The 22,515-nt window shown below is 47.2% G+C and overlaps 1 protein-coding gene and 1 long non-coding RNA gene across 8 annotated transcripts in view; one reads left to right on the top strand and one right to left on the bottom strand.

Moving 5' to 3' along the window:
- Positions 1-1,481: 1,481 nt before the first annotated feature.
- LOC121478972 lies at positions 1,482-11,146 on the bottom strand. The gene is made up of 3 exons (XR_005984633.1): positions 11,049-11,146; positions 2,144-2,248; positions 1,482-2,003 (listed from the first exon to the last, which is right to left on the bottom strand). It is a non-coding gene; the product is annotated as an uncharacterized LOC121478972 (long non-coding RNA).
- A 2,069-nt stretch (positions 11,147-13,215) lies between these two features.
- The window catches only part of CMTM7 (CKLF like MARVEL transmembrane domain containing 7), a 63,738-nt gene continuing 54,438 nt past the window's right edge, over positions 13,216-22,515 (top strand). For 6 of the 7 annotated variants that reach the window (XM_041733962.1, XM_041733959.1, XM_041733961.1 and 3 more), the window contains exon 1: positions 13,216-13,439. In XM_041733962.1, coding sequence (XP_041589896.1) covers positions 13,293-13,439 — 147 coding nt within the window. In that variant the 5' untranslated portion in view covers positions 13,216-13,292. The remainder of the gene's footprint in view (positions 13,440-22,515) is intronic. The other variant, XM_041733960.1, reaches the window with a different exon arrangement.

Below are 22,515 nucleotides of genomic sequence, written 5' to 3'. Positions count from 1 at the left end.
CACTTAGAATCACTTTGCTTGAACTAATTCTTGTTACTTGCAACAGTATGCATCCTAACCAATGCACAGGACATCCTGGCAACCTGGCTTTCAAGCAAACGTGTAACACCTTGGTTCTGATTTAGCTTCTAATAATCATCACAAGACTCTAAGTAGATGACAATAGTGATGGTATATATAAGTCAGTGTTAGTTCCAGTACTATTTCCAGCAATAGAAAGGTAGAAAAAGGGGTCACCAGGGTGGCTCAGTCAGTTAAGCATCTGACTGTTGGTTTCAGCTCAGGTCATGATCTCAGGGTCGTGAGATCGAGCCCCACATCAGGCTTCACATTCGGTGGAGAGACTGCTTGAGATTCTCTCTGTCCCTCTTCCCCCTCCTGCCATGTCCTCCATGTGCTCAAGCTCTTTCTCTCAAATAAATCTTAAAAAAAAAAAAAAAAGAAAGATTTGAGAGGCCACTTGAGAGAGTGACTCAGGCCTTCTCAAGTCACTAAAGCTATTGTTTAAGGATAGTGATAACCTGGAAAGATCCTAGGAAGAGAAACAGGAAGGGGTTGGGGATTCAAAGGAGTTTTCATGACCTGACTTTGGTCACTATGATATTAAGACAGCGTGTGAAGGAAACATGAAAAATATGGCCTCCAGTCATTTTAACTTATAATGAAAACTTGGCCTTGTTGTATCTCAAAGACAATTAGTTATCCTTGAGAAATGGCTTCCTTCTCTGGAAGTAAGTTGTGTCTTAATGCCAAAGAACACAACCCTATAAGAGTGAGGCCTCAACTCTTAACAGGAACAAGGTACTTATTTTTCTAGTTAAAACCACAATGAGATGCTGCATCACACCCACCAAAAAGACTAAAATTAAAAGGACTGGTGATACCAGGTGTTGACAAGGTCATGGAGAACCTGGAATTCTCATCCATTGCTGATGGGACTGTAAAATGGTATAATTATTTATAAAGTTAAACATACACTCACAAGATGTCTCAGCAATTCCATTTCTAGCTATTTACCTAAGAGAAATATGTCCACATAAAGAGTTAGGCAAGAATATGCATGGCTGCTGTATTCATAATTGGCCAAAACAGGAAACAACCAAAGTGACTACCAAACAGAATAAACAAACGATGGTGCATTCACTCAATGGAATCCGACTCAGCGACCAAAAGGATCAAGACTAGACACATGCAACAATGTAGATGAATCACTGAAATACTATGATGAATGAAAGAACCCAGATAAAAAATATATAATGTTTGGGCAGCCAGGGTGGCTCAGCAGTTTGGCGCCGCCTTCAGCCCAGGGCGTGATCCTGGGGTCCCGGGATTGAGTCCCAGGTCCGGCTCCCTGCATGGAGCCTGCTTCTCCCTATGCCTGTGTCCCTGTCTCTCTCTCTCTCTCTCTCTCTCTCTCTCTCTGTGTGTGTCTCTAATGAATAAATGAAATCTTTAACTATATATATATATATATAGTTTATATATATATATAGTTATATATATATATATAATGTTTTATTCTATTTATATGAAAATCAAAAAACAGGCAAAACAAATCTGTAGTGATAGGAAGCTGATCAGCGGCTGCCTGAGATTAGAGGTGGAGGAAATTATCTAGAAAGTGGCACTGGGAAATGTTCTGAGATGACAGAAATAGTGTACATCTTGATCGTGGTGGGGGTTACATATGCATATATATTTGCCAAAATTCACAAACTGTTTCTTAAGATGCATTTTTGTTTTATGTAAATTACCCCTTGATAAAGTTAATTTTAAAAGAAAAACACCGTGGGGCATTTTGAAATGTCCTTATGGCCCCTATCCTCATCTGTCATGCTGTCAAGTGGCTTATTACCATCTTTCTCCCAGCTGGTCTGTGACGTGTTGCAGAGGTTGGGTTGTGCATTTTCATCTCCCTCTTCCCTCTGGAGCTCAGCGCAGCGGTTGGAATACAATCTGGCTCAGTGAAGATGATGGGAAGTTCACACAGAGTCCCAAAAGACCTTAAAGGATTAGCAGATTAAAAAACAAGCTGAGAGTGGCTGCAAAACCAGTGCCATCAGAATGTGAGGGAGGTGTGGGTGAGTGAGTGCTCTGTGCGTGACAGGGGGACCCAGCACTGTGCAGGCCACCAAGGACCCACCTGCGGGTGAAGAGCTGAATCCGTGGAGCCATTTGCGGTGCTTGAAAACAAATGTCAGAAAGCGCTTAATAATGAGAGCTACCAGGTGATTACTGAGCGAGGTACCTGGGGAAACACACAACTAGCTGATTAGTTTCTGGAAGGCATAAATGACTAATTGCCTAACAACCTCCAGCCACTTAATGATACAGTATTGGGTTGAACGAAGTTGCCAATATTTGACTCTTTGACCTACAAAAATTTCAGATGAGTCAACTTACAATTTTATACTTGACAAGTTACTTTCATACATGCATTAGTTGGTCCTCAGAACATCTGTGTCTTAGATAAAGCAGGTGTCCACAGCCCCGTTTATCTGATAAGGACGGTGAGACTTCATTGTCAGCAGTCTATCCAAGGTTACACCATGAGTATTTGGAATGGCTTGGGCTGACATCGTGCAAGTCTTACCCCGGTCTGCAGCTCCTCTAGCCTAGCCCACTGAAAACATCAGTAGTGTGAGGAAAAGAAGCAGGTGGAAACTTTATAGGGTGTGGGGATAAAGTGATACAACATTTCCAGGAATCTATTTGGCAGTATTTATGAAAAGCCTTAAAAATATTCATTCCCTTGGACTTGGGGTTGCTTCTCTTAGGAGCCTGACATTCATGCACAAAGATGTTAATCCTGGTCTTATGTAAGTAGAAAAAAAAAAACCCTGCAGGGATGCCTGGCTGGCTCAATCTGTAGAGTATGCAACTCTTGATCACAGGGTCATGAGTTCAAGCCCTGCATGTGGCCCAGAGTTTCCTTAAAATAAAAACAAATTTAAAAAAAAAAACTGCATCAACTAAAACCCTAACAGAAGAATGGCTAAATAAATAAGTCCATTGAACAAGCCTTTAGAAATGAATGCACTACTCCCTCTCAAGTTCATTCCGAATCAGAATTGGTGAGCACCATCATTAATGATTTAACTTTGTATTTTTAACACATTTCTCAGGCTGTGCTGAACTGCAGTTGCTAAATTGGTTATTAACTTGAAGATCAGTTGTTAAAGTGCTGTCTTTCTAAGATTACATAATGGAGAAAAATAAGTTGTCTGTGAACACACAAATCGATGTTGCCACTGAAAACTGTGGGGAATTCTTGTTAGAACACGTTTATAATATAACTTAGAGTTGACAAGAGGCAAAGCAAACCATATTATAAAGAGCTGTGGGATCGTAGGGTGATTTTAGTTTTCTTCATTGTTTTGAATCTCCCCTATTTTTCTATAATGAGCAGGAGATGCATTCATAGTTGGGAAATAACAAATATTTTTAAAATCAAAGACCAGAGCAGGCAGTGGTTTTGAGAAGGTTGGAAAAACCAGGATCCTCATGATCTGTGGGACAATTAACACTTTCAAGTCCCTCTTATGAAGGCAGCCCAGTGGCCCCCAGAACAATTGCCTGAAAACCATTCAGGGGACTATACCCATTGTCAGTCTCCTTTTGAAAGGAAGCATGGTCCTCTTTGGCCCCCATTTCTCTCATTTGTGAAAGATCCCATGGATAAAGTAGGAAAAAGAGCCGCCCCCCTCTTTCCCCCCCCCCCCCCCCCCCCCCCCCCCGTTGATAACTTCATAAAAGGAGTACCGATTCTGGTAGAAAACATTATCTTAAAAAGCAAATTTTTCGGGATCCCTGGGTGGCGCAGCGGTTTGGCGCCTGCCTTTGGCCCAGGGCACGATCCTGGAGACTCGGGATCGAATCCCACGTCAGGCTCCCGGCGCATGGAGCCTGCTTCTCCCTCTGCCTGTGTCTCTGCGCCTCTCTCTTTCTCTCTGTATGGCTATCATAAATAAATAAAATTAAAAAAAAAAAAAAAAAAAAAAAGAGTCTGTCTCTCTCTTTAAAAAAAAAAAAAAAAAGCAAATTTTTCTTTCTATTTGTGTGTTCCTTTATTACCAAAGACAGGTGGTACCTGTCCAGCTCACAAAAGGGACACTGAGGCTCAGACAACCTCACCTACAGGCAAAGCAGCAGCCTGAGTCCCATCTCCTTATTCCAGAAATCAAACAAACAAAACCAGGATCTTTATGCCTACCCTCCTCTGCATAAGGAAGTAGGGTGTCCTCCCCCTGCCCCACCTCTCCTAGAATGCACAGTCCCCAAAACATGGGTAAGCCACTCACCAAGTTTCAACTATTGAGGAGCATTCACAAACCACACTGTCTACAGGAAGCCTGCAGTCTCCTTGAGATGTGGCAAACACATAGAAAAGATGAACAAAATGAGAGAAAACTGTAAGGCAGGCCTTCATTGCCTGATCCATCAAATGTCATGATGTGCACATTGGCCAATAGACCTCACCTTGCCAATCATATTGGAACAGACAAACATCAGGGGCTACCAGTATACTCAACGACAAGCCACCATATGGTGGCTTTTCCAGAAACACACTGGGCAGGACAGGGAGGTAATGAGGAATTACCTGTGCAGTTTAGTCCCAAATTCTCAAATGCAGGCTTGGAACAAAGGACAGATGGCTTGAATGGGCAAGCAAGTCCTAGCAATGTTTCTTGTCCCTCCATTATGCACAGACCTCTTGGGTTTCTGAGGGGACAAGTCATATAAACTGGATGACAGTTATAAGCCAAGAGGGCAAACATGAACCAAAGGCAACCCTGAGGTTTTTGCTTTTTTGTGTGCTTGGAGTTTGGTTTTGTTTTGTCTTTTGCTAGGTCCTGACTTAAAATGCTGTTTGCACCTGTTTGCCAGTGCCCCAACCTGCCAGGCCCAAGCAGCTTTCATCCCGGCCTGTTTCCCACTCCACTAACCTGTACCAAATGCCCAAACAAGCATAATCTTAACTTAGTCTAGCCTCACAGCAGCCCTGGGCGGAAAGCTGCGTCACCCTTCACTTTGCAGATGAGAAGGTGAGATCTATGCTCAGAGTGGCTTCCAAGGCACCAGATCCCAAGTCAGGTCTGCTAACTCTGAATCCAGTGCTCTTTCCACACTACTCTTTTCTTGACTCTCTAGATATGTTTTCTCTCACTTTTTCCCCATTTCTCGATAGAGAATCATTCCGTATGCACAACAAATAATGCAGATTGAGCATGCATGTTCAGACTTAATTTTAATTTAATAGAACAGGGAGATCGATCCGACCTGTTTAATGAGAATCACAATTATTCTTGGGCTGCATGACAATTAAACATAAATACATGGTAAATAGTTTATCCATTATCAAATTGAAAAATAATAAAGATGCACTATTTTGTGCCAGGCTTTGTGATTGGTGCTGAGGATGTCAGGATAAAGGCCAAGAAGAGCCTGCATACTTCAGAGGACTTGTTATGTGCTAGGCATGGTGCCGAGAGCTTTCCATGCTTTAATTTATCTAATCCTCGTAGAAAGCATGGCAGGTTGTATTTTTGAAAGATGGCTTGGTAGTGTCACCATACAACTTCCTAATTAAATGGTGGAATTATTTTACCACCCTCTAGAATCTAGGCAGGTTCTGTGAACTCATTAACCAGTAGGATATGGAGGAATTGATTATATTCCAGTTCCAGGCATAGCATTTAACTGGCCTGGCATCATCCTTGCCCTGCCTCCTGGAATGCTCACTGCCATGCTCTGAGAAGCCCGAGCCACATGGAGAAGCCACATGCAGGCACTCCATTTGACAGCCATAGCTGAGCTTCCTGTCAACAGCCAGCATCAACTGCCAGACATGTGAGAGAATCTTCTAGGATGTCCAGCACAACTGAGCCTTCACGTGGCTCTAGTCCTGACTCCCATCTCATTACAACTCACAACTGTGTGAGACCCCAAGCGAGAACCGCCCAGCTAAGCCAGGTCAAATCATGAGAACCATATGGGATAATAATGATTGTAAGCCCCTGACCTTTGGGGTGGTTTGATATGCTGCAGATGATAATTGGATTAGGAAGTATGGGTACAAATTTTCATCCCCATCTTCCAGATAAGGACACTGACTCCCAGAGAGGCTCGGAAACTCCCCAAGTTCACAGAGTTAGTAGGTGGCAGAGTTAGGATCCAAACCCAAGGGCATGGCCCCAACTATGGAGTTTCCACACATAAATCCTTCCTTCTAGAATCTTCCAGCCTGGGAAGAGACAGCCAAGCCTGAAGTGTGGAGCATCAGACATTTGCATTGTAGGTGCAGGACTGGGTGCACACACAGGAGTGAGGGGCCCCACCTGTCTTTACCATGTTGTCTTGCCACCTCTTCAGCCTCATCTAGCACTTTCCCCTCTTTTGCAGCCCCATGCTCAGCCCTCAGTGAACTTCATGCCCTCTGATACATTTTACCCACTGAGTGTTGATCTGAACTGTCTTCTCCAACCACCAATCCAGGAAGCCTTCCCTAAGTTCCCTACCACTCCCCAGCAAAGTGTCTCCCAGGGGGTCCCACAGCACTCTACTCTTACCTATCATTAACCTTCACCATACTGTATTTAAATTGCCAACTTTTTCCAGCTACTTCCTTCTTCCTAGGAAGCTCCTGAAGGCCAAAGAACATGTATCTCCATGTCCAACACAGAGCCTAGCACTTTGTAGAGACTCAATAAATGCTGGTTGAATGAATGTCACAGGAGACTGTTCATTGCTCAAGGAAGGCTCCCCACAGTCGGTGACATGTCAGCTGGACTTTGTTGGACCATTGGCAATTTGCCCAGTCAACCGTTCTCAAAGCATCAACATCACCATCCAAAAATGGATGTCCTGGCTCTACCTGAGCACCCTGATTGGGATCCCCAGGGCTGAGCCTGGGTGGATGTATTTTTCACAGGTGATTCTAATTTGCAAATCACAGCACAGAATAGGGAGGGGAGAGATAAGCAAGACACTCTCAGACGTTCCCTGCAGAGAATCCCAGGAACCAAGATGGGAATGTGTCAGAGAAGGAGCTGTGACCAGGGCAACACCACCATGACCGTACACCTCGTTGTCATCGGCATCAGTGTCAACAGCATTCACTGAATTCTTTGGTGCTGTTTCATGCCTCCTGCCTTGGCATGCCATTCCCTTTGTTGCCTACTCAACACATTTTTAATTACCCTTCAAGACATGGTACCAAGCACCAACACCTCCATGAACCTTTCCCCTCCCCACTCCGGATAAGCTGGTTACTCCTTCCTGTGAGCCAGCCCTGCAGCTCTGTGTTAATCTTACAAATATGTAAGCCACTCATCAAGTTACATGTAAGAGTATCTGACACTGCTTTGGGCCAGGCACTCTGCTACCCACTAGACATGAGCAAGGAAACTTTCAGTCCAGATCTAGACTCTGCTCCAAGGAGGTGACAGTCAAAGCTCCCTCTGTTACCTGACTCCGTTCCCCCATATTGTTATAGGCTACAACCTCCCCAGGTGAGGGAGTTCCTCTTCTATGAATTGTTCTGCCTGGCTTGTGGAAGTGTCCTGTAATATTTGCTGAATGGAGCATGAGTCACAAATAACTAGGTGAATCCTCTTTCTCCCTGACCTCCCCTTCCCAGTAAAATTTTCCCCCAGAAGCTCTTTCGGTTATTCAGATTGCCTGGCATTCTATTACAGATCCAGAAAGTCTTTTATTTCACCCTGAGAAATGGTTTCTGAGGGGTGCCTGGATGGTTTCAATTGGTCAAGTGTCTGCCTTCGGCTCAGGTCATGATCCCCGGGTCCTGGGATGGAGCCTGATTCTCCCTCTCCCTCTGCCTGCTGCTCTCCCTGCTTGTGCTCTGTCTCTGTGTCAAATAAATATATAAATAGATGATAAGTAGATACATAGATAGAGATAGATAGGTAGATAGATAGATAGATAGATAGATGATAGATAGATAGATAGATAGATAGATAGATAGATAGATAGATTTAAAAATGGGGGATGCCTGGGTGGCTCAGTGGTTGCGCAACTGCCCCTGGCTCAGGATGTGATCCCGCTGTCTCAGGATCAAGTCCCACATCAGGCTCCTTGCCTGGAGCCTGCTTCTCCCTCTGCCTACATCTCTGCCTTTCTCTCAGTGTCTTTCATGAATAAATAAATAAAATCTCTAATTAATTAATTAATTAATTAAAAATAAAAATGGTCTCGGATTCTTATGGTTATGGAAACAGTAACCCACTGGGGGTCCCTCAGCCTCCAGATGGTGGAGCCTTCTTGTTTGACTACATAAGGACATAAGGGATAATAATTTTTAGAGGTTTGGTGGAACTCTCCAATGAAACCATCTGGACCTGGAATTTTATCTTTCTTTTTTTTTTTTTTTTAAGATTTTATTTTTAAATAATCTCTACACCCAACATGGAGCTCAGACTCACAACCTGGAGATGAAGAGTTGCATGCTTTCCAACAGAGCCAGCCTTGCACAGGCACCCCTTGGAATAATAACTTTTTATTTTTTTTTATTTTTTTTTTTTATTTTTTTTTATTTTTTTATTTATTTATGATAGTCACAGAGAGAGAGAGAGAGAGAGGCAGAGACATAGGCAGAGGGAGAAGCAGACTCCATGCACCGGGAGCCTGATGTGGGATTCGATCCCGGGTCTCCAGGATCGCGCCCTGGGCCAAAGGCAAGCGCCAAACCACTGCGCCACCCAGGGATCCCGGAATAATAACTTTTTAAAAAAAAGATTCATTTATTGATTTGAGAGAGAGAAAGAGAGAGCACACGCGTGCGTGCATGTGGGCACAAGTAGGGGGAGGGAGAGAGGGAAAGACTCTTCAAGAAGACTCCTGCTGAGATCAGAGCCTGGCAGGGCTCCATCCCACAACCCATGAGATCATAACCTGAGCTGAAACCAAGAGTGGGACGTTTAATTGACTGAGCCACCCAGGCATCCCTGCAATAGTAACTTTAAAAAAAAGTAACATTTATTATTACGAGCCAAACACTATTAGAGGCACCATCCGTGTATATTATCCCATTCATGTCTCACAATTGCCCTGAGGGTCAGTTCTGTTGCTCCTCTTTACAGTCAAGGAAATGGAAGCTCAGAGAGGTTGGGTAACTTGCCCAAGGACACATGTCTAGCAAGGGATGGAACCAGGAGCCAAACTCAAATGGTTTGGTTCCAGAGTCCTGCCCTCAGCCACACAGCCAGGTAGCAGAGACAGGTTTCAGGGTCCTGCCTAGAGCCAAGGATCAGGTTTCTTATTGGTTCTTAGTAATGAGCATACACGGCTCTCCATCCGCTGGGTTTCAGCCGCTCTTTTCCGCTCAGTCCTCCCTCTTTCCTACCATGGCCCTCCAGCCTCACAACTGCCTTTTCTCTTGTGCTCCTTTGGCTTCTGCTGCCTCTACTTGCCACTGCTCACTCCTCCCAGTGCCTCCAAGTCAGATTCCTCAACACAGAGGATCTGATGGGCTTCTGTTAGGCAAAGTTCTCCTGCATGTCAGGCCTACTCCAGATGCTGCTGGCTAACCCCTTGATGGGCTGCTCCTGGCTCATGGGCCATCCTGGTCCACTAGGATATGGACAAGAAGTTAGGGACACCTGATGTTCCTCAGAAGGGCCTGAAAGTCTGGCTGGCCCTCTGAGCCTAAGAAACTTCTAAAATAACTCAAGAAGGATTTATTTATTTATTTATTTATTTTTTTTCTCAAGAAGGATTTAAATGCAGGTATTAGAAGAATGTCACAGACATGGGTGCTTTTGCCTTCCTCTCTCAGTTTGGGCTGCCATAACAAAATACCATAGACTGGAGGCCTTAAACGACAGACATTTATTTTCTCACAGTCTTAGAGGCTGGGAAGTCCATGATAAAGTTGCCAGCCGATTCTGTTTCTGGTGAGAGCTCTTTTCCTGGCTTACAGACAGCAGCCCTCTTGCTGTATTTTCACATGGCAGACAGGGAAAAAAAGAATTCTCTGGTGCTTTTATAAGGGCACAAATGCCATGGGCACTAATCCCTCATGGCCTCACCTGACCCTCATTACCTAAGGCCCCATCTCCAAACAACAAAACACTGGAGGTTAGAGCTTCAACATATGAATTTGTGGACAAAACAAACATTCAGGCCATAACACTATCTAATATTCATTCATTCCCCTTTCTGAGACCTGCACCCTGATTTTCCTTTTGGGAATCAGCCCTCCCCCATTCAGTTCCTGTGGTTCTGGAGAGCTACCCACATGCGGCTATGTGGGTAGGTGGAAATTGGCCTGCTCAATAAAAATATCTAACCCCTGGATATAATGGTGGTTTAAAAGATAGAGCCATGACCCATATTTGGATTAGAGGGCCTGCTATGGACTGAATTATGTCCTCCCCCCCAAATTCATATGTTGAAACCCTAGCCCCCAATGTGACTATATTTGGAGATGGGGCCTTACAGGATAAATAAGGGTAAATGAGATCATAAGGGTGGGGCCCTTATCCCGTAGGACTGGTATCCTTGTAAGAAAAAGAAGAGACATCCGATCTTTCCCCCACCCCAACTCTCTCTCTCTCACCCCCTGTCCCCATACACAGAGGGGTGAGGACATACGAGGACACAGTGAGCAGGTGGCTGTCTACAGTCCAGGAGGAGAGGCCTCACCAGAGGTCAGTCCTGCTGGCACCTTGATCTTGAGATTCCAGCCTCCAGAGCCATAAGAAAATAAGTCCTGACCGTGCCTGATGTGAGCACCTGGATCCACCTGTGCCCGAGATAGGTTTCAGGTCTTCATACTGCAGTTACACAAATCAAGGAATTCTTTTTGCTTGAGTTTAGTTTCTGTCACTTGCACCCAAAAGCACTGTGACTAATAGAGTCAGCTCTCGCCTTATTATATCCTTTCATTATATCTGACCAGAGATATCATCATAATTACGTTGGTGTAAATGAGGTGTAGTCAGACAGTGATACTCTAACGGAAACCCTGGAACCTATACTCTCTCAGGGTAGGTGAACAAAGGAAAACTGGGAAATTCGTGAATTCTCACCAGTTATTTGAAGACCACGCATCTGTTTGGCTTTCTCTTAGAGTGTGAGATCTTTAAAGGGGGTTATGAAGTCCATTGCCTAAGCCTCTCACTCCTCCAAGGGGCAGCCCTTCACACCAAGAAGGCATCACACCAGTGTAGAAATCTCAGTGTGCATGGCAGCAGGTCTGATCTGTGGAGCCTTTTCTTGCACACCAGGCCAGCACCCAGCCCTTGTACAGCCCAGCATCTTGCTCAAGCTGTTAAGTGAACATGATGAAGTGATTAACATAGAGTGGCCACTAGCAGGGATTATTTCCTGGTGGGGCTGGATGGCCACATTGGCCAAGGCAGTCAAGGAAATTCAGCAAAGTCTCAACTCCAGTGGATTCAGGAAATGACAGCAGTTCTCAAACTTCAGCATGCATCAGAATCATGTGGGAGGTGAGGGGACAGCTTGTCAAAACAGAGATTGCTGAGCCTCACCCCAAGAGTTTCTGATTCAGCAGTTCTGGGTGTGGCCCCAAAATTTATAGTTCTTGCAAGATCCCAGGGGACGCTGGTGCTGCTGGTCTAGGGACCATACATTAAAAATCACTGATTTGGAAGATTGCTGGAGAACTGGATCAAGGCCTCTTGGAGGAGGGGAAATTATCCAGTGCTTGGTTTTTATGTTTCCCTGAAACCTTCACTCCAACAATGACCCCCTCTATCATCTCTGTTGTGGATTCCAAAGCCCTGAAAAAGGACTGGAGTGAAAAATGTAAATCTACAGAAAAAAAAAAAAATGATATGCAACATCAACTTCAGGCCTGTGGGCATTGAGGCATGTCAAAATAGAGTGGGTGAATATCTCCACATTCTAGAATTATCAAGACTTTGCCGCATTGATGACGGTCTTCTAATAGGATGGATCAGGCATTATATTTCTGAGATGCAGATTTCTGGGGTCATTTACAAATGAAGTTAGAAGTTCAGCCACAGGAACAGTCTGCTCAAAGGGAACACCGATAACATTAATTACATTGTGGTAGCCCCGTTTGGGCCTGTCTTTGTTCAAAAAATAACCCAGAGGGTGCCTGGTGGCTCAGTCTGTTGGGTGATCAACTCTTGATTTTGGCTCAGGTCATGATCTCAGGGTTGCAAGATCCAGCCGTGTGCTGCACTCCGTGCTCAGCATGGAGGCTGCTGTCCCTCTCCTGCTCCTTTCCCTGCGCGGTCCCTCTCTGTATACAGTATGTCACTTGCGTAACTGTTTCACAGCATCTAATGGAAGTAAACGTAACTCACCTTGTGCCCCAGTAAATCCACTGGTAGGTCTTTACTCCAGAGAAACAAGAGCTTAAGTCCACCAAAACAAACCTTACCAGAATGTTCACCACAGCTTTATTAGGTACAACAGGAAGGTCTGAAATGCAGGATGGAGTGCAAGAAGCCAAATGAGAGTATTTAGTACGATTTCAAGTATAACAAGTCCACAACCAGGCAAAAACGAACCTATAGTGACAAAAAAGCGGAATATTGTGGATGCCTGAGGCTTGGGACCACTCGGGGGTGCGACGAAGGGAAGCAGATTGGGAAGAAGCGCGAGGGATCCTTTGGAGGGTGTGGCACGTTCTGCGGGGCTGGCGGTGGCCACACGGGTGTACACGCAGGGAAATCAGAGGAGCTGACCCCGGAGGGCTCGGGCGTCGCAGCGCGTGTGAAGTCAAACTTCAGTCAAGCAGCCCTCGCACGCAGCCGCAGCCGCAGCCGCGCCCACGCGAAACCCCAGGAGGCTCAGGCCCCGCTGGGGCCCCGCGCCCGCTTCCGAGGGCCCCGGGGCCCCGCCGCCCCGCGGCTGCCTCCCGGGCGACTTCCGCCCAAGGCGGGGGCGGGGGCGGGGGCGGGGGCGGGGAGGCCACCCCCCCTCCCCGGGAAGGCGCCGGGCAGCCCCTCCCGGCCGGGCCCCGCCGCCTGGGACCGCGGCCACGCCGCCCGGGGTCTCCCGCGGGTCCCGGACGCGTGCGCCCCGCCCCCAGCAGCGCCCCGCCCCGCCCCCTCGGCCCCGCCCCGCCCCCAGCAGCGCCCCGCCCCCTCGGCCCCGCCCCGCCCCCAGCAGCGCCCCACCCCCGCCCCCTCGGCCCCGCCCCGCCCCCTCGGCCCCGCCCCTCCCTCGGCCCCGCCCCTCCCTCGGCCCCGCCCCGCTTATCTGGCCGGTCGGCCCCGGCCGGGGGGCAGGCGGCCGGCGGGCGGGCGGGCGGGCGGGCAGGCAGGGGCCGCGCGATGTCGCACGGAGCCGGGCTCGTCCGCACCACGTGCAGCAGCGGCGGCGGCGGCGGCGCGGGGCAGCCGGGCGCGAGGGCCTCGGAGGGGCCGCTGGACCCCGTCTACCCCCGCACCTACTCGGCCCTGCTCAAAGTGGCGCAGATGGTAAGAGGCCGGGGGCGCGGCCGGGGTCTGGCGGAGAGGCCGGCGGGGGCCCCGGGCTGCGCGCGGCGGGCGGCGGGCGGGGGCGGCGGGCGGGGGCGGGGGCGGCGCCAGGTCCGAGGAGGACCTTCCCTCGGAAAGTTGGCGGCGCCGCCCTGGCTCCCGCGGACGCGGCTGCCCGGGGCCCCCCGTCCCTCCAGCCACCCCCCGCCGGCCCGACCCGCTTCCCGACAGAAGCCACGGGCACAAGTTGCTCTTCTCCTTCCTTCCTCTTCTCGGGCCGCGCGGCTCCGAACCCAGCCCCGGCCCCTCCAGGCCAGCTCTTCCCTCCCACCCCGGCGGGCAGGGCTGCCTGGAGAGGGCAGGGGGTCCCCAGCCCTCAGCCCCTGGTGGGACCCTCTGGGGACGCCTGGTGGCTCGGCGGTGGAGCGTCTGCCTGGGACGATCAGGTCCCGGGATCGAGTCCCGCATCCGGCTCCCCCCGGGGCGCCTGCTCCTCCCTGTGCCTTTGTCTCGGCCTCTCTCTCCCTCTCTCATGAGTAAATAAAAAGAATCTTTAGAAAAAAAAAAGGAACTGGGGCCCTGGGGGCAGAGGTCCTGGAGCCCTGGACTCTCAAGTTCAAGGGAGGGTCCGGGTCTCAGGGGACAGCTGGGCGGCGGCGGATTGATGGGGAAGGTTTCGTTTTGAGGAGCCTGTGCACTCGTCCCCCTGCTAACCGTAGGGAGCATCCAACCCTGCATTTACGTTTTTCCTGTATATACATTCCTACGATAAAGTTTGATTTACCAGTGAAGCATAGTAGCAGGTTAACAACAATGACTGATAACAAAATAGAGTAACTCTAACCATATACTGTAATAAAAAGTCTATGACTGTGGTCTCTCTCTCTCTCTCTCTGAGTACCTTATTGTAGTCACGCTTCTCCTGATGATGTGAGATGATAAAATGCCTGCCCCATGAGCTAAAGCGAGGTGAATGATGTAGGCATTGTGACATAGCATTAGGCTGCTATTGATCTTCTGACTAATCAGCAGAGCAGAGGGTCATCTGCTTCTGAACCATGGTTGACCCTGGGTAACAGCAAAACTGTGGTTGGGGGCAGGGAGTACTACTGTACTCCTTTTGGGGAGCCCGAGTCACCTGAGTGAGGAGTCACTTGTGCAGCCAGGCAGGCGGAAGGGCTGAGCTCTGAGTGTAACCAGGAGCCTGTCACCAAGGCTGGTGTTGTCTGGCCTGTTTTCATGTTCTTCACTCCTTTTTTCCCCTTCTTTAAACGAATTTTTATCTTAAATGCCTTTCCTATTTGTTTGATGTGTTTTGTGAAACTAGGTTGGGCTGTTTGTGACTCTGCTCATTGTAATGCTTGCAGCAAGAATGGTGGAGGGGGAAGTGGTAGTTTTGAAGAGGGGACATAGGAACAAGGTGGCATAGCCAGAAGCTGGTGTCTGCTCAGGTGGGCCAGTCCCAGGGTGCCAGACACAGAGCTGCCTGTGAATCCATAGCACTTTTTTTTTTTCTGGTGTGTGTAGAGGGGGCTGTCATTTCCTGCGTGGGCCAGATCTGAAGGGAGGGGGACTGAGTTCCCCTTTCTCTAAGAAGGGTATCTAGATGGACCAAAAATTAAGAAGTGTTGGCTAACACTACTTACAACAACAGACTGCGCTGAGGAGGGTTAGTGTGTGGAGAAGAGAAAGCTCCATTTCATGTAATCTCCTCTAGCCTCTCGCCTGCGGCCCTTAGAATGGGTTGCAGGTGACAGTCACAAGGCCTGTTGTTCCATAGAAGGGAACAAAGACCGGGAGAGCGGCTTCTCTGTCATCCCCCTCTTAAAACGATCCTCAAGGAATCTTAGGGCTTCTTCCTGCCCTGGAGAGTCTGTGATTGCAGGCTGATTTGAGCAGACCCTTTGAAAGTGAACTTGACATTGTGGGGTGGTCCTATTGAGAGACTATCTAGGGTTGTACACTTGAGCCTCTTGTCTAACTCCTCCCCATTCTCCTCCCCTTCCTCTTTTCCGGGGTGTTTGCAGGGACATTTGATGTTCCCTCGTCTTCTTTGAGGAAAACATGTGCATCACCAAGAGTTAATACTTTTGGGGAAAGGCAGATGCAGCTAGAGTGGTGCCACCAGTGGGCACTCAATCCATTGATGTCCAATTTTGAGCACTGATATCTCCTTTGCATCCTAAATAGACAGACCCGTATGTCCTAGACTTCCCATAAATGTGCTTTCCTTGTGCTCCAAACAACAGACCTATCAACATATTACCTAATGAAATCGTTGAAAAAGCTGTTCCCCTTGAGAACAACTTCCTTTCTTTGCTTTGAGTCTCTCCTGGGCCACCGTGACCAGAAAATGAGGAGAGATAGTAGGAAGAAAGTAAGTTTCTCGGTGAATGTCGGTACTTGACATGTCACTTGAATGAGACTTTATAATCTCGTGGCCATGGTAGTTTAGTTTCTTTGGTCTTCCTCTTTAGCCTGGAGACTGTCACATGTTGGCCCTACACAACTGGGTTTCTTTGTTGTTATGAGCTATATTTTTTGAGCCCTATCATGGATCTTACTAACGCACTAGGGATTCCATACCATATGCCACGGGTGTGTCATTAACTCTTTTTAAGGACCCAGTGAAGTAACAGGTTTTAACAAAGAAGAAACTGATAGAAAAGTTGGACTAGTAAAGTCACACAGCTGTCAGCAGCAGAGGCCTGACTGGCTGCATGTCCCCAAAGACCCTGCAGAGTTTTAGCTGTTCATAGATCTGGGGAAATCAGGCCACAGTGAGATACCACTTTAGCCCTGGTAGGATGGCAGCAATAAGGAAGGACATGATATCAATATGGAGGAGCGATAGGGAGGATGTGAAGAAATCAGAGCCCTCATACATTGCCAGTTGGCTCGTGGGAGTGTAAAATGGTGCACATCCTTTGCCAAATAGTCTGGCAGTTCCCCAAATAATTAAACATGGAATTGCTATATAATCCAACAGTTCTAGGTATATACATAAGCGAGGTGAAAACACATGTCCACGGAAAAACTTGTACACAGAGGTTCATGGCAGCATTATTCATAAGAGCCAAGATATGAAAACAACTCAAATGTCCATAAACTGATGAATGGGTAAATAAAATGTGGTATATTCATACGATGGACTGTTCGTCAACAGAAAAAGGAATGAGATTGACACAGGCTACAACATGGATGATCCACTGATGCGAAGTGGAAGAAGCCAGATGCACAAGACTACATATTCTATGATTCTCCTTAACATGGAATGTCCAGAACAGGCCAATTTATAGAGACAGGAAGTAGATTAATGGTTGCTTAGCATGGGGAGTTTGGAGGAGCATGGGGAGTTGCTGCCAATAGGTAGGTGTTTCTTTTTGGCTGATGAAAATGTTCTTTTTTTTTTTTTTTTTTTTTAAGATTTTAACCAACTGAGCTACCCAGGTGCCCCAGACGATGAAAGTGTTCTAGAATGGATTGTGGTGATAGTTGTACAACCGTGTGAATATATTAAAAACCATTGAATTGTATACTTTAAATGTGTGAATTGTATCCCAGTAAAGTGGCTAAAAGAAAGATCTAAATAGATCTAGAGAAGAGTTTGGAGAGGGTTACTGTGCATGAAGCCCCTGGGTATGGGAGAACCACAACTATAGGAAGCTCCCTCGCTACCCGCTGCCCCAATATCCACTGCAAGAGGAAGGAATGTCCCCCTGTGGACCTCACAGGATCTGAGCTGAAGGGCCTGAGGAGGGTGCCGTGAGGTCTGAAGGGGTCCACGTGGCCCTGTGTGTGACCTCACCAGCATCCCTCATCAGTTCATTTGTTGAGCAGACATGTCTGAGTGCTGCATTCATCTTCATTTCTATGGGAGCGGGGGGCGGGGGAGGGGGGGGCTGTGGGGCTGTGACAAAGTCCTTGTCCTCAGGAAGTCTGGTTTCACTGAGGAGACATACAAGTCCAAGAATTGACGGGTCGACTGGATAAAAAGTCGGGTTGCCTATACCAGGAAGGAAGGAGGGAGGTGTGAAGGTGAAGGTCACATTTGAATTGAACCTTGGGAGCTGAGTATGGGTTTGTGAGGTCAGGAGTACTCTTAGCCTCTCTCTATTGCCTTCATTCAGTATGTTTAAGTTGGGGATAAGGGACATGGGGTGTTAGAGTGGAAGAAAATACAGCAGGACATGAGCCAGTACTTGGGCAGTACTGACACCTAGGAAGAGGTGTCATCTCATTTATTAAACATCTGCTATGTTCTTATGTGAGGTGTGTGTGGAGTACAGGGGTTAACAAGATAGATCCTTTCTTTTCTTTTTTTTTTTAAGATTTTATTTATTTATTCATGAGAGGCACACACAGAGAGGCAGAGACAGAGGCAGCAGGAGAAGCAGGCTCCTTGAGGGGAGCCCAATGCAGGACTCGGGACCCCGGGATCACGCCCTGAGCCGAAGGCCAATGCTCAACCACTGAGCTGCCCAGGTGCCCCAAGAGAGACCCTGTCTGCATGGACAGAGAAACAGGGACTGTGATATTTGCAGAACCATATGGAAGAAAATTATAGTTTCATAAGTAGCAAAGATGGAAACTTAAATGTCTCCCAGAAGTTTCATTTATTTACTCAGCAACTATTTGAGCACCTGTTGTGTGCTAGAATACTGTGGAAAGAAGAGTAAATAAAAGGCAGATCAGCCCCTGTACTCCTTAGACTCAAATAGGGAAAATAAACATGAGTAAAATGATTATAAATATGTAACTTAGTAAACTCAGGACAAAAGCTCTCAAAAAGTGGTACTCAGTATCATAGAGAATGATTTAGGGAGTCTGACCATCTGGGACATAAGGAAGGGCTTCTCTAAGGAAGGGATATTTGAAGGATGAGGGAACAGCATTACCAGGAGAAAGAAAAGCACAGGCAATGACTCTGAGTCTAGAAGGAGTATTGCTGTGGTGGAAGAGAAGGGAATAAGGGTGGGCATGGTTTGGCTGAGATGAGAAATATGCGAGGGCCAGACCTTTAAGGCCTGACAGATCATCCTGAGTGTATAGTCAGTCCTTCATCTAAGAATATCAGGGAAGGGCAGCCCAGGGCAGCCCCGGTGGCCCAGCGGTTTAGCGCCACCTTTAGCTGGGTGTGATCCTGGAGACCCAGGATCGAGTCCCACATCGGGTTCCCTGCACGGAGCCTGCTTCTCCCTCTGCCTGTGTCTCTGCCTCTCTCTCTCTCTCTCTCTCTCTCTCTCTCTCTCCCCCCCCCCCCCGTCATGAATAAATAAATAAAATCTTTGAAAAAAAAAAAAAAGAATATCAGGGAAGCATCCTATCACTAGCAACCCACCACTGTAGTGGTGATTTTCAAACCAGGGCTGTACCACCCCCTATAGGTGGTTTTGGAACTTTATGGAAACTTTTTTGGTTGTTACAGGGATTAGGATTTCATACTACGTATATACATTTTATTCATTTCAGGATAGCAACGAGGGCACTGCAAATATTTAATATCCTAAAGAGGTGTTTTATCTGAACTAAGATTAAAGAAGCCTACACAGGCTGGGTGGAAGCTGAGTGGGTGTGTGAGTCGGGGGAGAGTACACTCAGTTTTCTGGCGTGAAAGAGCGTTGGAAATACCCTCCAGCAGCCCAGGGCAATTATGAGCTTCACTCTGGAAATTCACAGCCCAGTTCCCAAATAGAATTGGACTGTGGGGGAGCTCACCCTCTGGTATAGCTGTGAATAGACTTATGCGTGGAGAATGACCCAGCATAACCCAGAACGGTCCACCCCTCTTTGTTCTGCTTTAGTTCTGGGTAGCAGGGGAGCACCAGTTTGGTTCCCACATGCAATCTGCACACCCATGTCCTATTTCCTGGAAGCCGGGGGGTTAAAGGCAGCAAAGAACCTCACTGCCAAGATTCTTTCATTCCCAGCCAGATCCTGATCCAAAAACAAGAAATTACTTTCCATCAATAGCCAAATAAATAAAAATTTTAAAAATAAGCTCATAACAAGTTATGAGCTTTATTCCTGATGACAGAAGTAATGCTTGTTTGCTGTAGAAATGTGAGGACACACACAAAAGAAAGTAGACTCCCCCACTCTGTTTTCCAAGATTAGTATTTAAAGTAAAATTTTATACCATTTCATAGTAGACATCTATAATTTGGGATGGTTTTGTTTTATATAAAATTAGGATGATGTACATCTACTTTGTAAATTTTTTTTTTTAAGATTGTGCTTATTTATTTGAGAGGGAGAGAGTGGGAGAGCACAAGCATTGGAGAGGGAGAAACAGGCTGCCCATCCAGCAGGGAGCCTGATGTGGGTCTCTGGCCTACGACCCTGGGATCATGACCCAAGCCCAATGGCAGCTGCTTAACCGACTGAGCCAACCAGGTACCCCAATGCTTTTTTTTCTTTTGCTTAATATGTGATGAGTATTTTCTTGTGTCACTTAATCTTTGTCTGTAATTTGATTTTGAACAGCATCATAGTGGCTAGTCATGGCTGTACGATGGTCTGTGTAACCAGCCCCCTCCCCCTTATTTTGCCTCAAAGTAGCTTCCAGTTCTGTCCATGTATAAACAAGACTGTGGTGAACTTCCTTATAGAGAAGTTCTAGTGTACACATCCATAAATCTTTCCTTGGGATGAATGGCAGTGACCTTTTACAGAGAGAGAAATGAAGTGCTTCGTGTCCTTCAGAGCATGGTGACATGAAACAATGATGTAAACCTTTTAATATCTAGAAATTAATGGATGTCCCTTTATCATCCAGAAAATTCAAGGAGTCAAATGTGATGGTAATCATATTTTAAGTTGTAATAGTATTTTTGATGTCTGATGGTTTGGAAAAGGAGCAATGACATTGATGGGCTAGAAGGTTCTGTAGTGCTTTTAAATGCGCTTGCATTTATATAAGTAATGGCAACAGCATCTGCATAAATCTGAAAACCAAATAGTACCACACTTTATTTATTCAGGCTGCAGAGCAAGTGGATTTCTTAATTGCTGGCAAGAATTCCCCTCCAGGGTACCCCCAAAACCACCTGCCCCCAGAGTGGAAACCAGTGGCCAGAGGAGATGGTTACTGATGAGGACACCAGATGAAGGATCCACCAGGCTGTGGGGGGTCAGGGAGGAGCATGAAGGGTGTAGTGTGTGGGCCCGTGTGAGTCAGAAGAGAGTCCCACAGACTTGGGGGCATTACAGTGGGTATTCAATACCCCTCCAGGGCAATCCTGGGCCTCACCTGGGGGGGGACTCCCTGTGTGGGTCAGTGTTTTTAGTTAAAGTCTGGCATCAGGGAAGGGCTCCTCTCTGCCGTCCTTCCTCCCAGGCCCTCATCCCCCCACGATGCTCTCCGCACTTCCTGCCCAGCGCCCCTGGACATCCATCTGTTTCCTCCTCTGCCGTCTGCTCCGGCGCGGGCCCGGCGTGCTGCCCGTGCCAGCCTCCCTCTGACCCGCCGCCTGCCACATGCTCGCCGTCTTTGTCCCAGTCTGGCTCAGGGCTTCCCTGGCCCGCTGCTCACGCTCTGGCATTCCGCATCGGGGCCTTAGCAGCTCCTGGCATCGGTGGCCTGGCGCTGGGCCAGGTGCTGGCTGCTAGTCGCTCAGCAGCCCCAGATCCTTTCTGAAGGGAAGGAGGGCGAGAGGGGATCTCTCCACCCGGCCCATCCCAGTTCCCTGGCAGAAATCTCTGAACAGAGAAGCTTCTCAGCCTTCTGCAGAAAAAGCAGTTCACCTGGTTTGCGTTTTAATCAGCAATGATAGTGAATGGCCCTTCCTTTTCCTGGGGCAGCAACATTCTTTCTCTTCTTTCTTTCTTTAGATACATAAAAGGATAGGTGAACTGATAGAGAAGGAGAAATTTTCTGTAAAGTGGTTTTCACATATTACCTGTGAAACCTAAGAATGGATCCCTGTGAAACCTAAGAGCAGTATCATCTTGGTTTTTCAAGATGGAGAAAATGCAGGTCCTTCAGAAGGGCTTGAGGAGGAAACAAAGGAGAAATTAATTGTTTTCAGGTGCAGAGTAAGTTGGAAACTTCTGGAAAGCATCAATAATTACTATCATGTGACCTCAGTGTAGTTTTACTCACCTTTCCTCATAGGTTTATGTTTTACTCCTTTTTAAGATTTTATTTATTCATTCATGAGAGAGATAGAGAGGGAAGCAGAGACATAGGTGGAGGGAGAAGCAGGCTCACCGTGTGGAGCCCCATGTAGGACTCGATCCCAGCACCCTGGGATCATGCCCTGAGCTGAAGGCAGACACTCAACCACTGAGCCACCCAGGTGCCCCTTCCTGATGGGCTTTCTTTATTCCCCTAAGAAGACGGTGGCAATGCTAGTGATTGTTTGTGAAGTCTTTTTTTTTTTTTTTTAACTTTTCCTCTCAAATGAAAAGGTAGTACTTTGATAATAGTGTTTATCATGCATTGAGTTCTTGTCAGCAGCCACTGGGCTAGGTGTTTTACATGTGTTACCTCATTTAATCCCCATGATAAGTGGGTCCTATTGTTATCTGCATTTTACAGATGAGAAAACTGAGGTGGGGGAGGTTCAGTAACTCATCGAAAGTCACAGCCATAAAAAGTGAAGCCCGGTTTTTGGACCAGGTGGTTAGAGTCCAGATCTTGAGCTCATGAGAGGACCATCTGGAATCATTTCTTTCTCATTATCCAAGCACCATGAGTATTTTCCTGTGTCATTAAATCTTGTGTGAAAATGATGTGATACATGTATAGGAGTCCATTGTTTGGTTGTCCCATAACTCATCCCTTTGGCTCCTTGTTGGCGGGCAGGCTGTGGCAGATCTAAAAGGAGGTGGATGCTCTGAGACGCGACAGCAGGTGCTAGTGGCAATTTCACCCTTTGCCAGAGATGAAATCAGCCGGAGTAGGGAAAACCCCCTCACTGGGGTATTGAACAGTATGTCTATAGTATTTTAGAAAGTGTATTTACATGTTACCCACAGGGCTGCTGGAAGGCTTAAGAGAAAACCAGCATTATTATTCTCATTTGTAAGTCACGAGTTCCTCCTGGAAGGGTTGGGAACAGAGAGGGGAACT

The sequence above is a fragment of the Vulpes lagopus genome, chromosome 19 (genome assembly GCF_018345385.1).
Source record: "Vulpes lagopus strain Blue_001 chromosome 19, ASM1834538v1, whole genome shotgun sequence".
In the NCBI taxonomy this organism is placed as follows: Eukaryota; Metazoa; Chordata; class Mammalia; order Carnivora; family Canidae; genus Vulpes; species Vulpes lagopus.
This window is presented reverse-complemented; position numbering and strand designations above follow the sequence as displayed.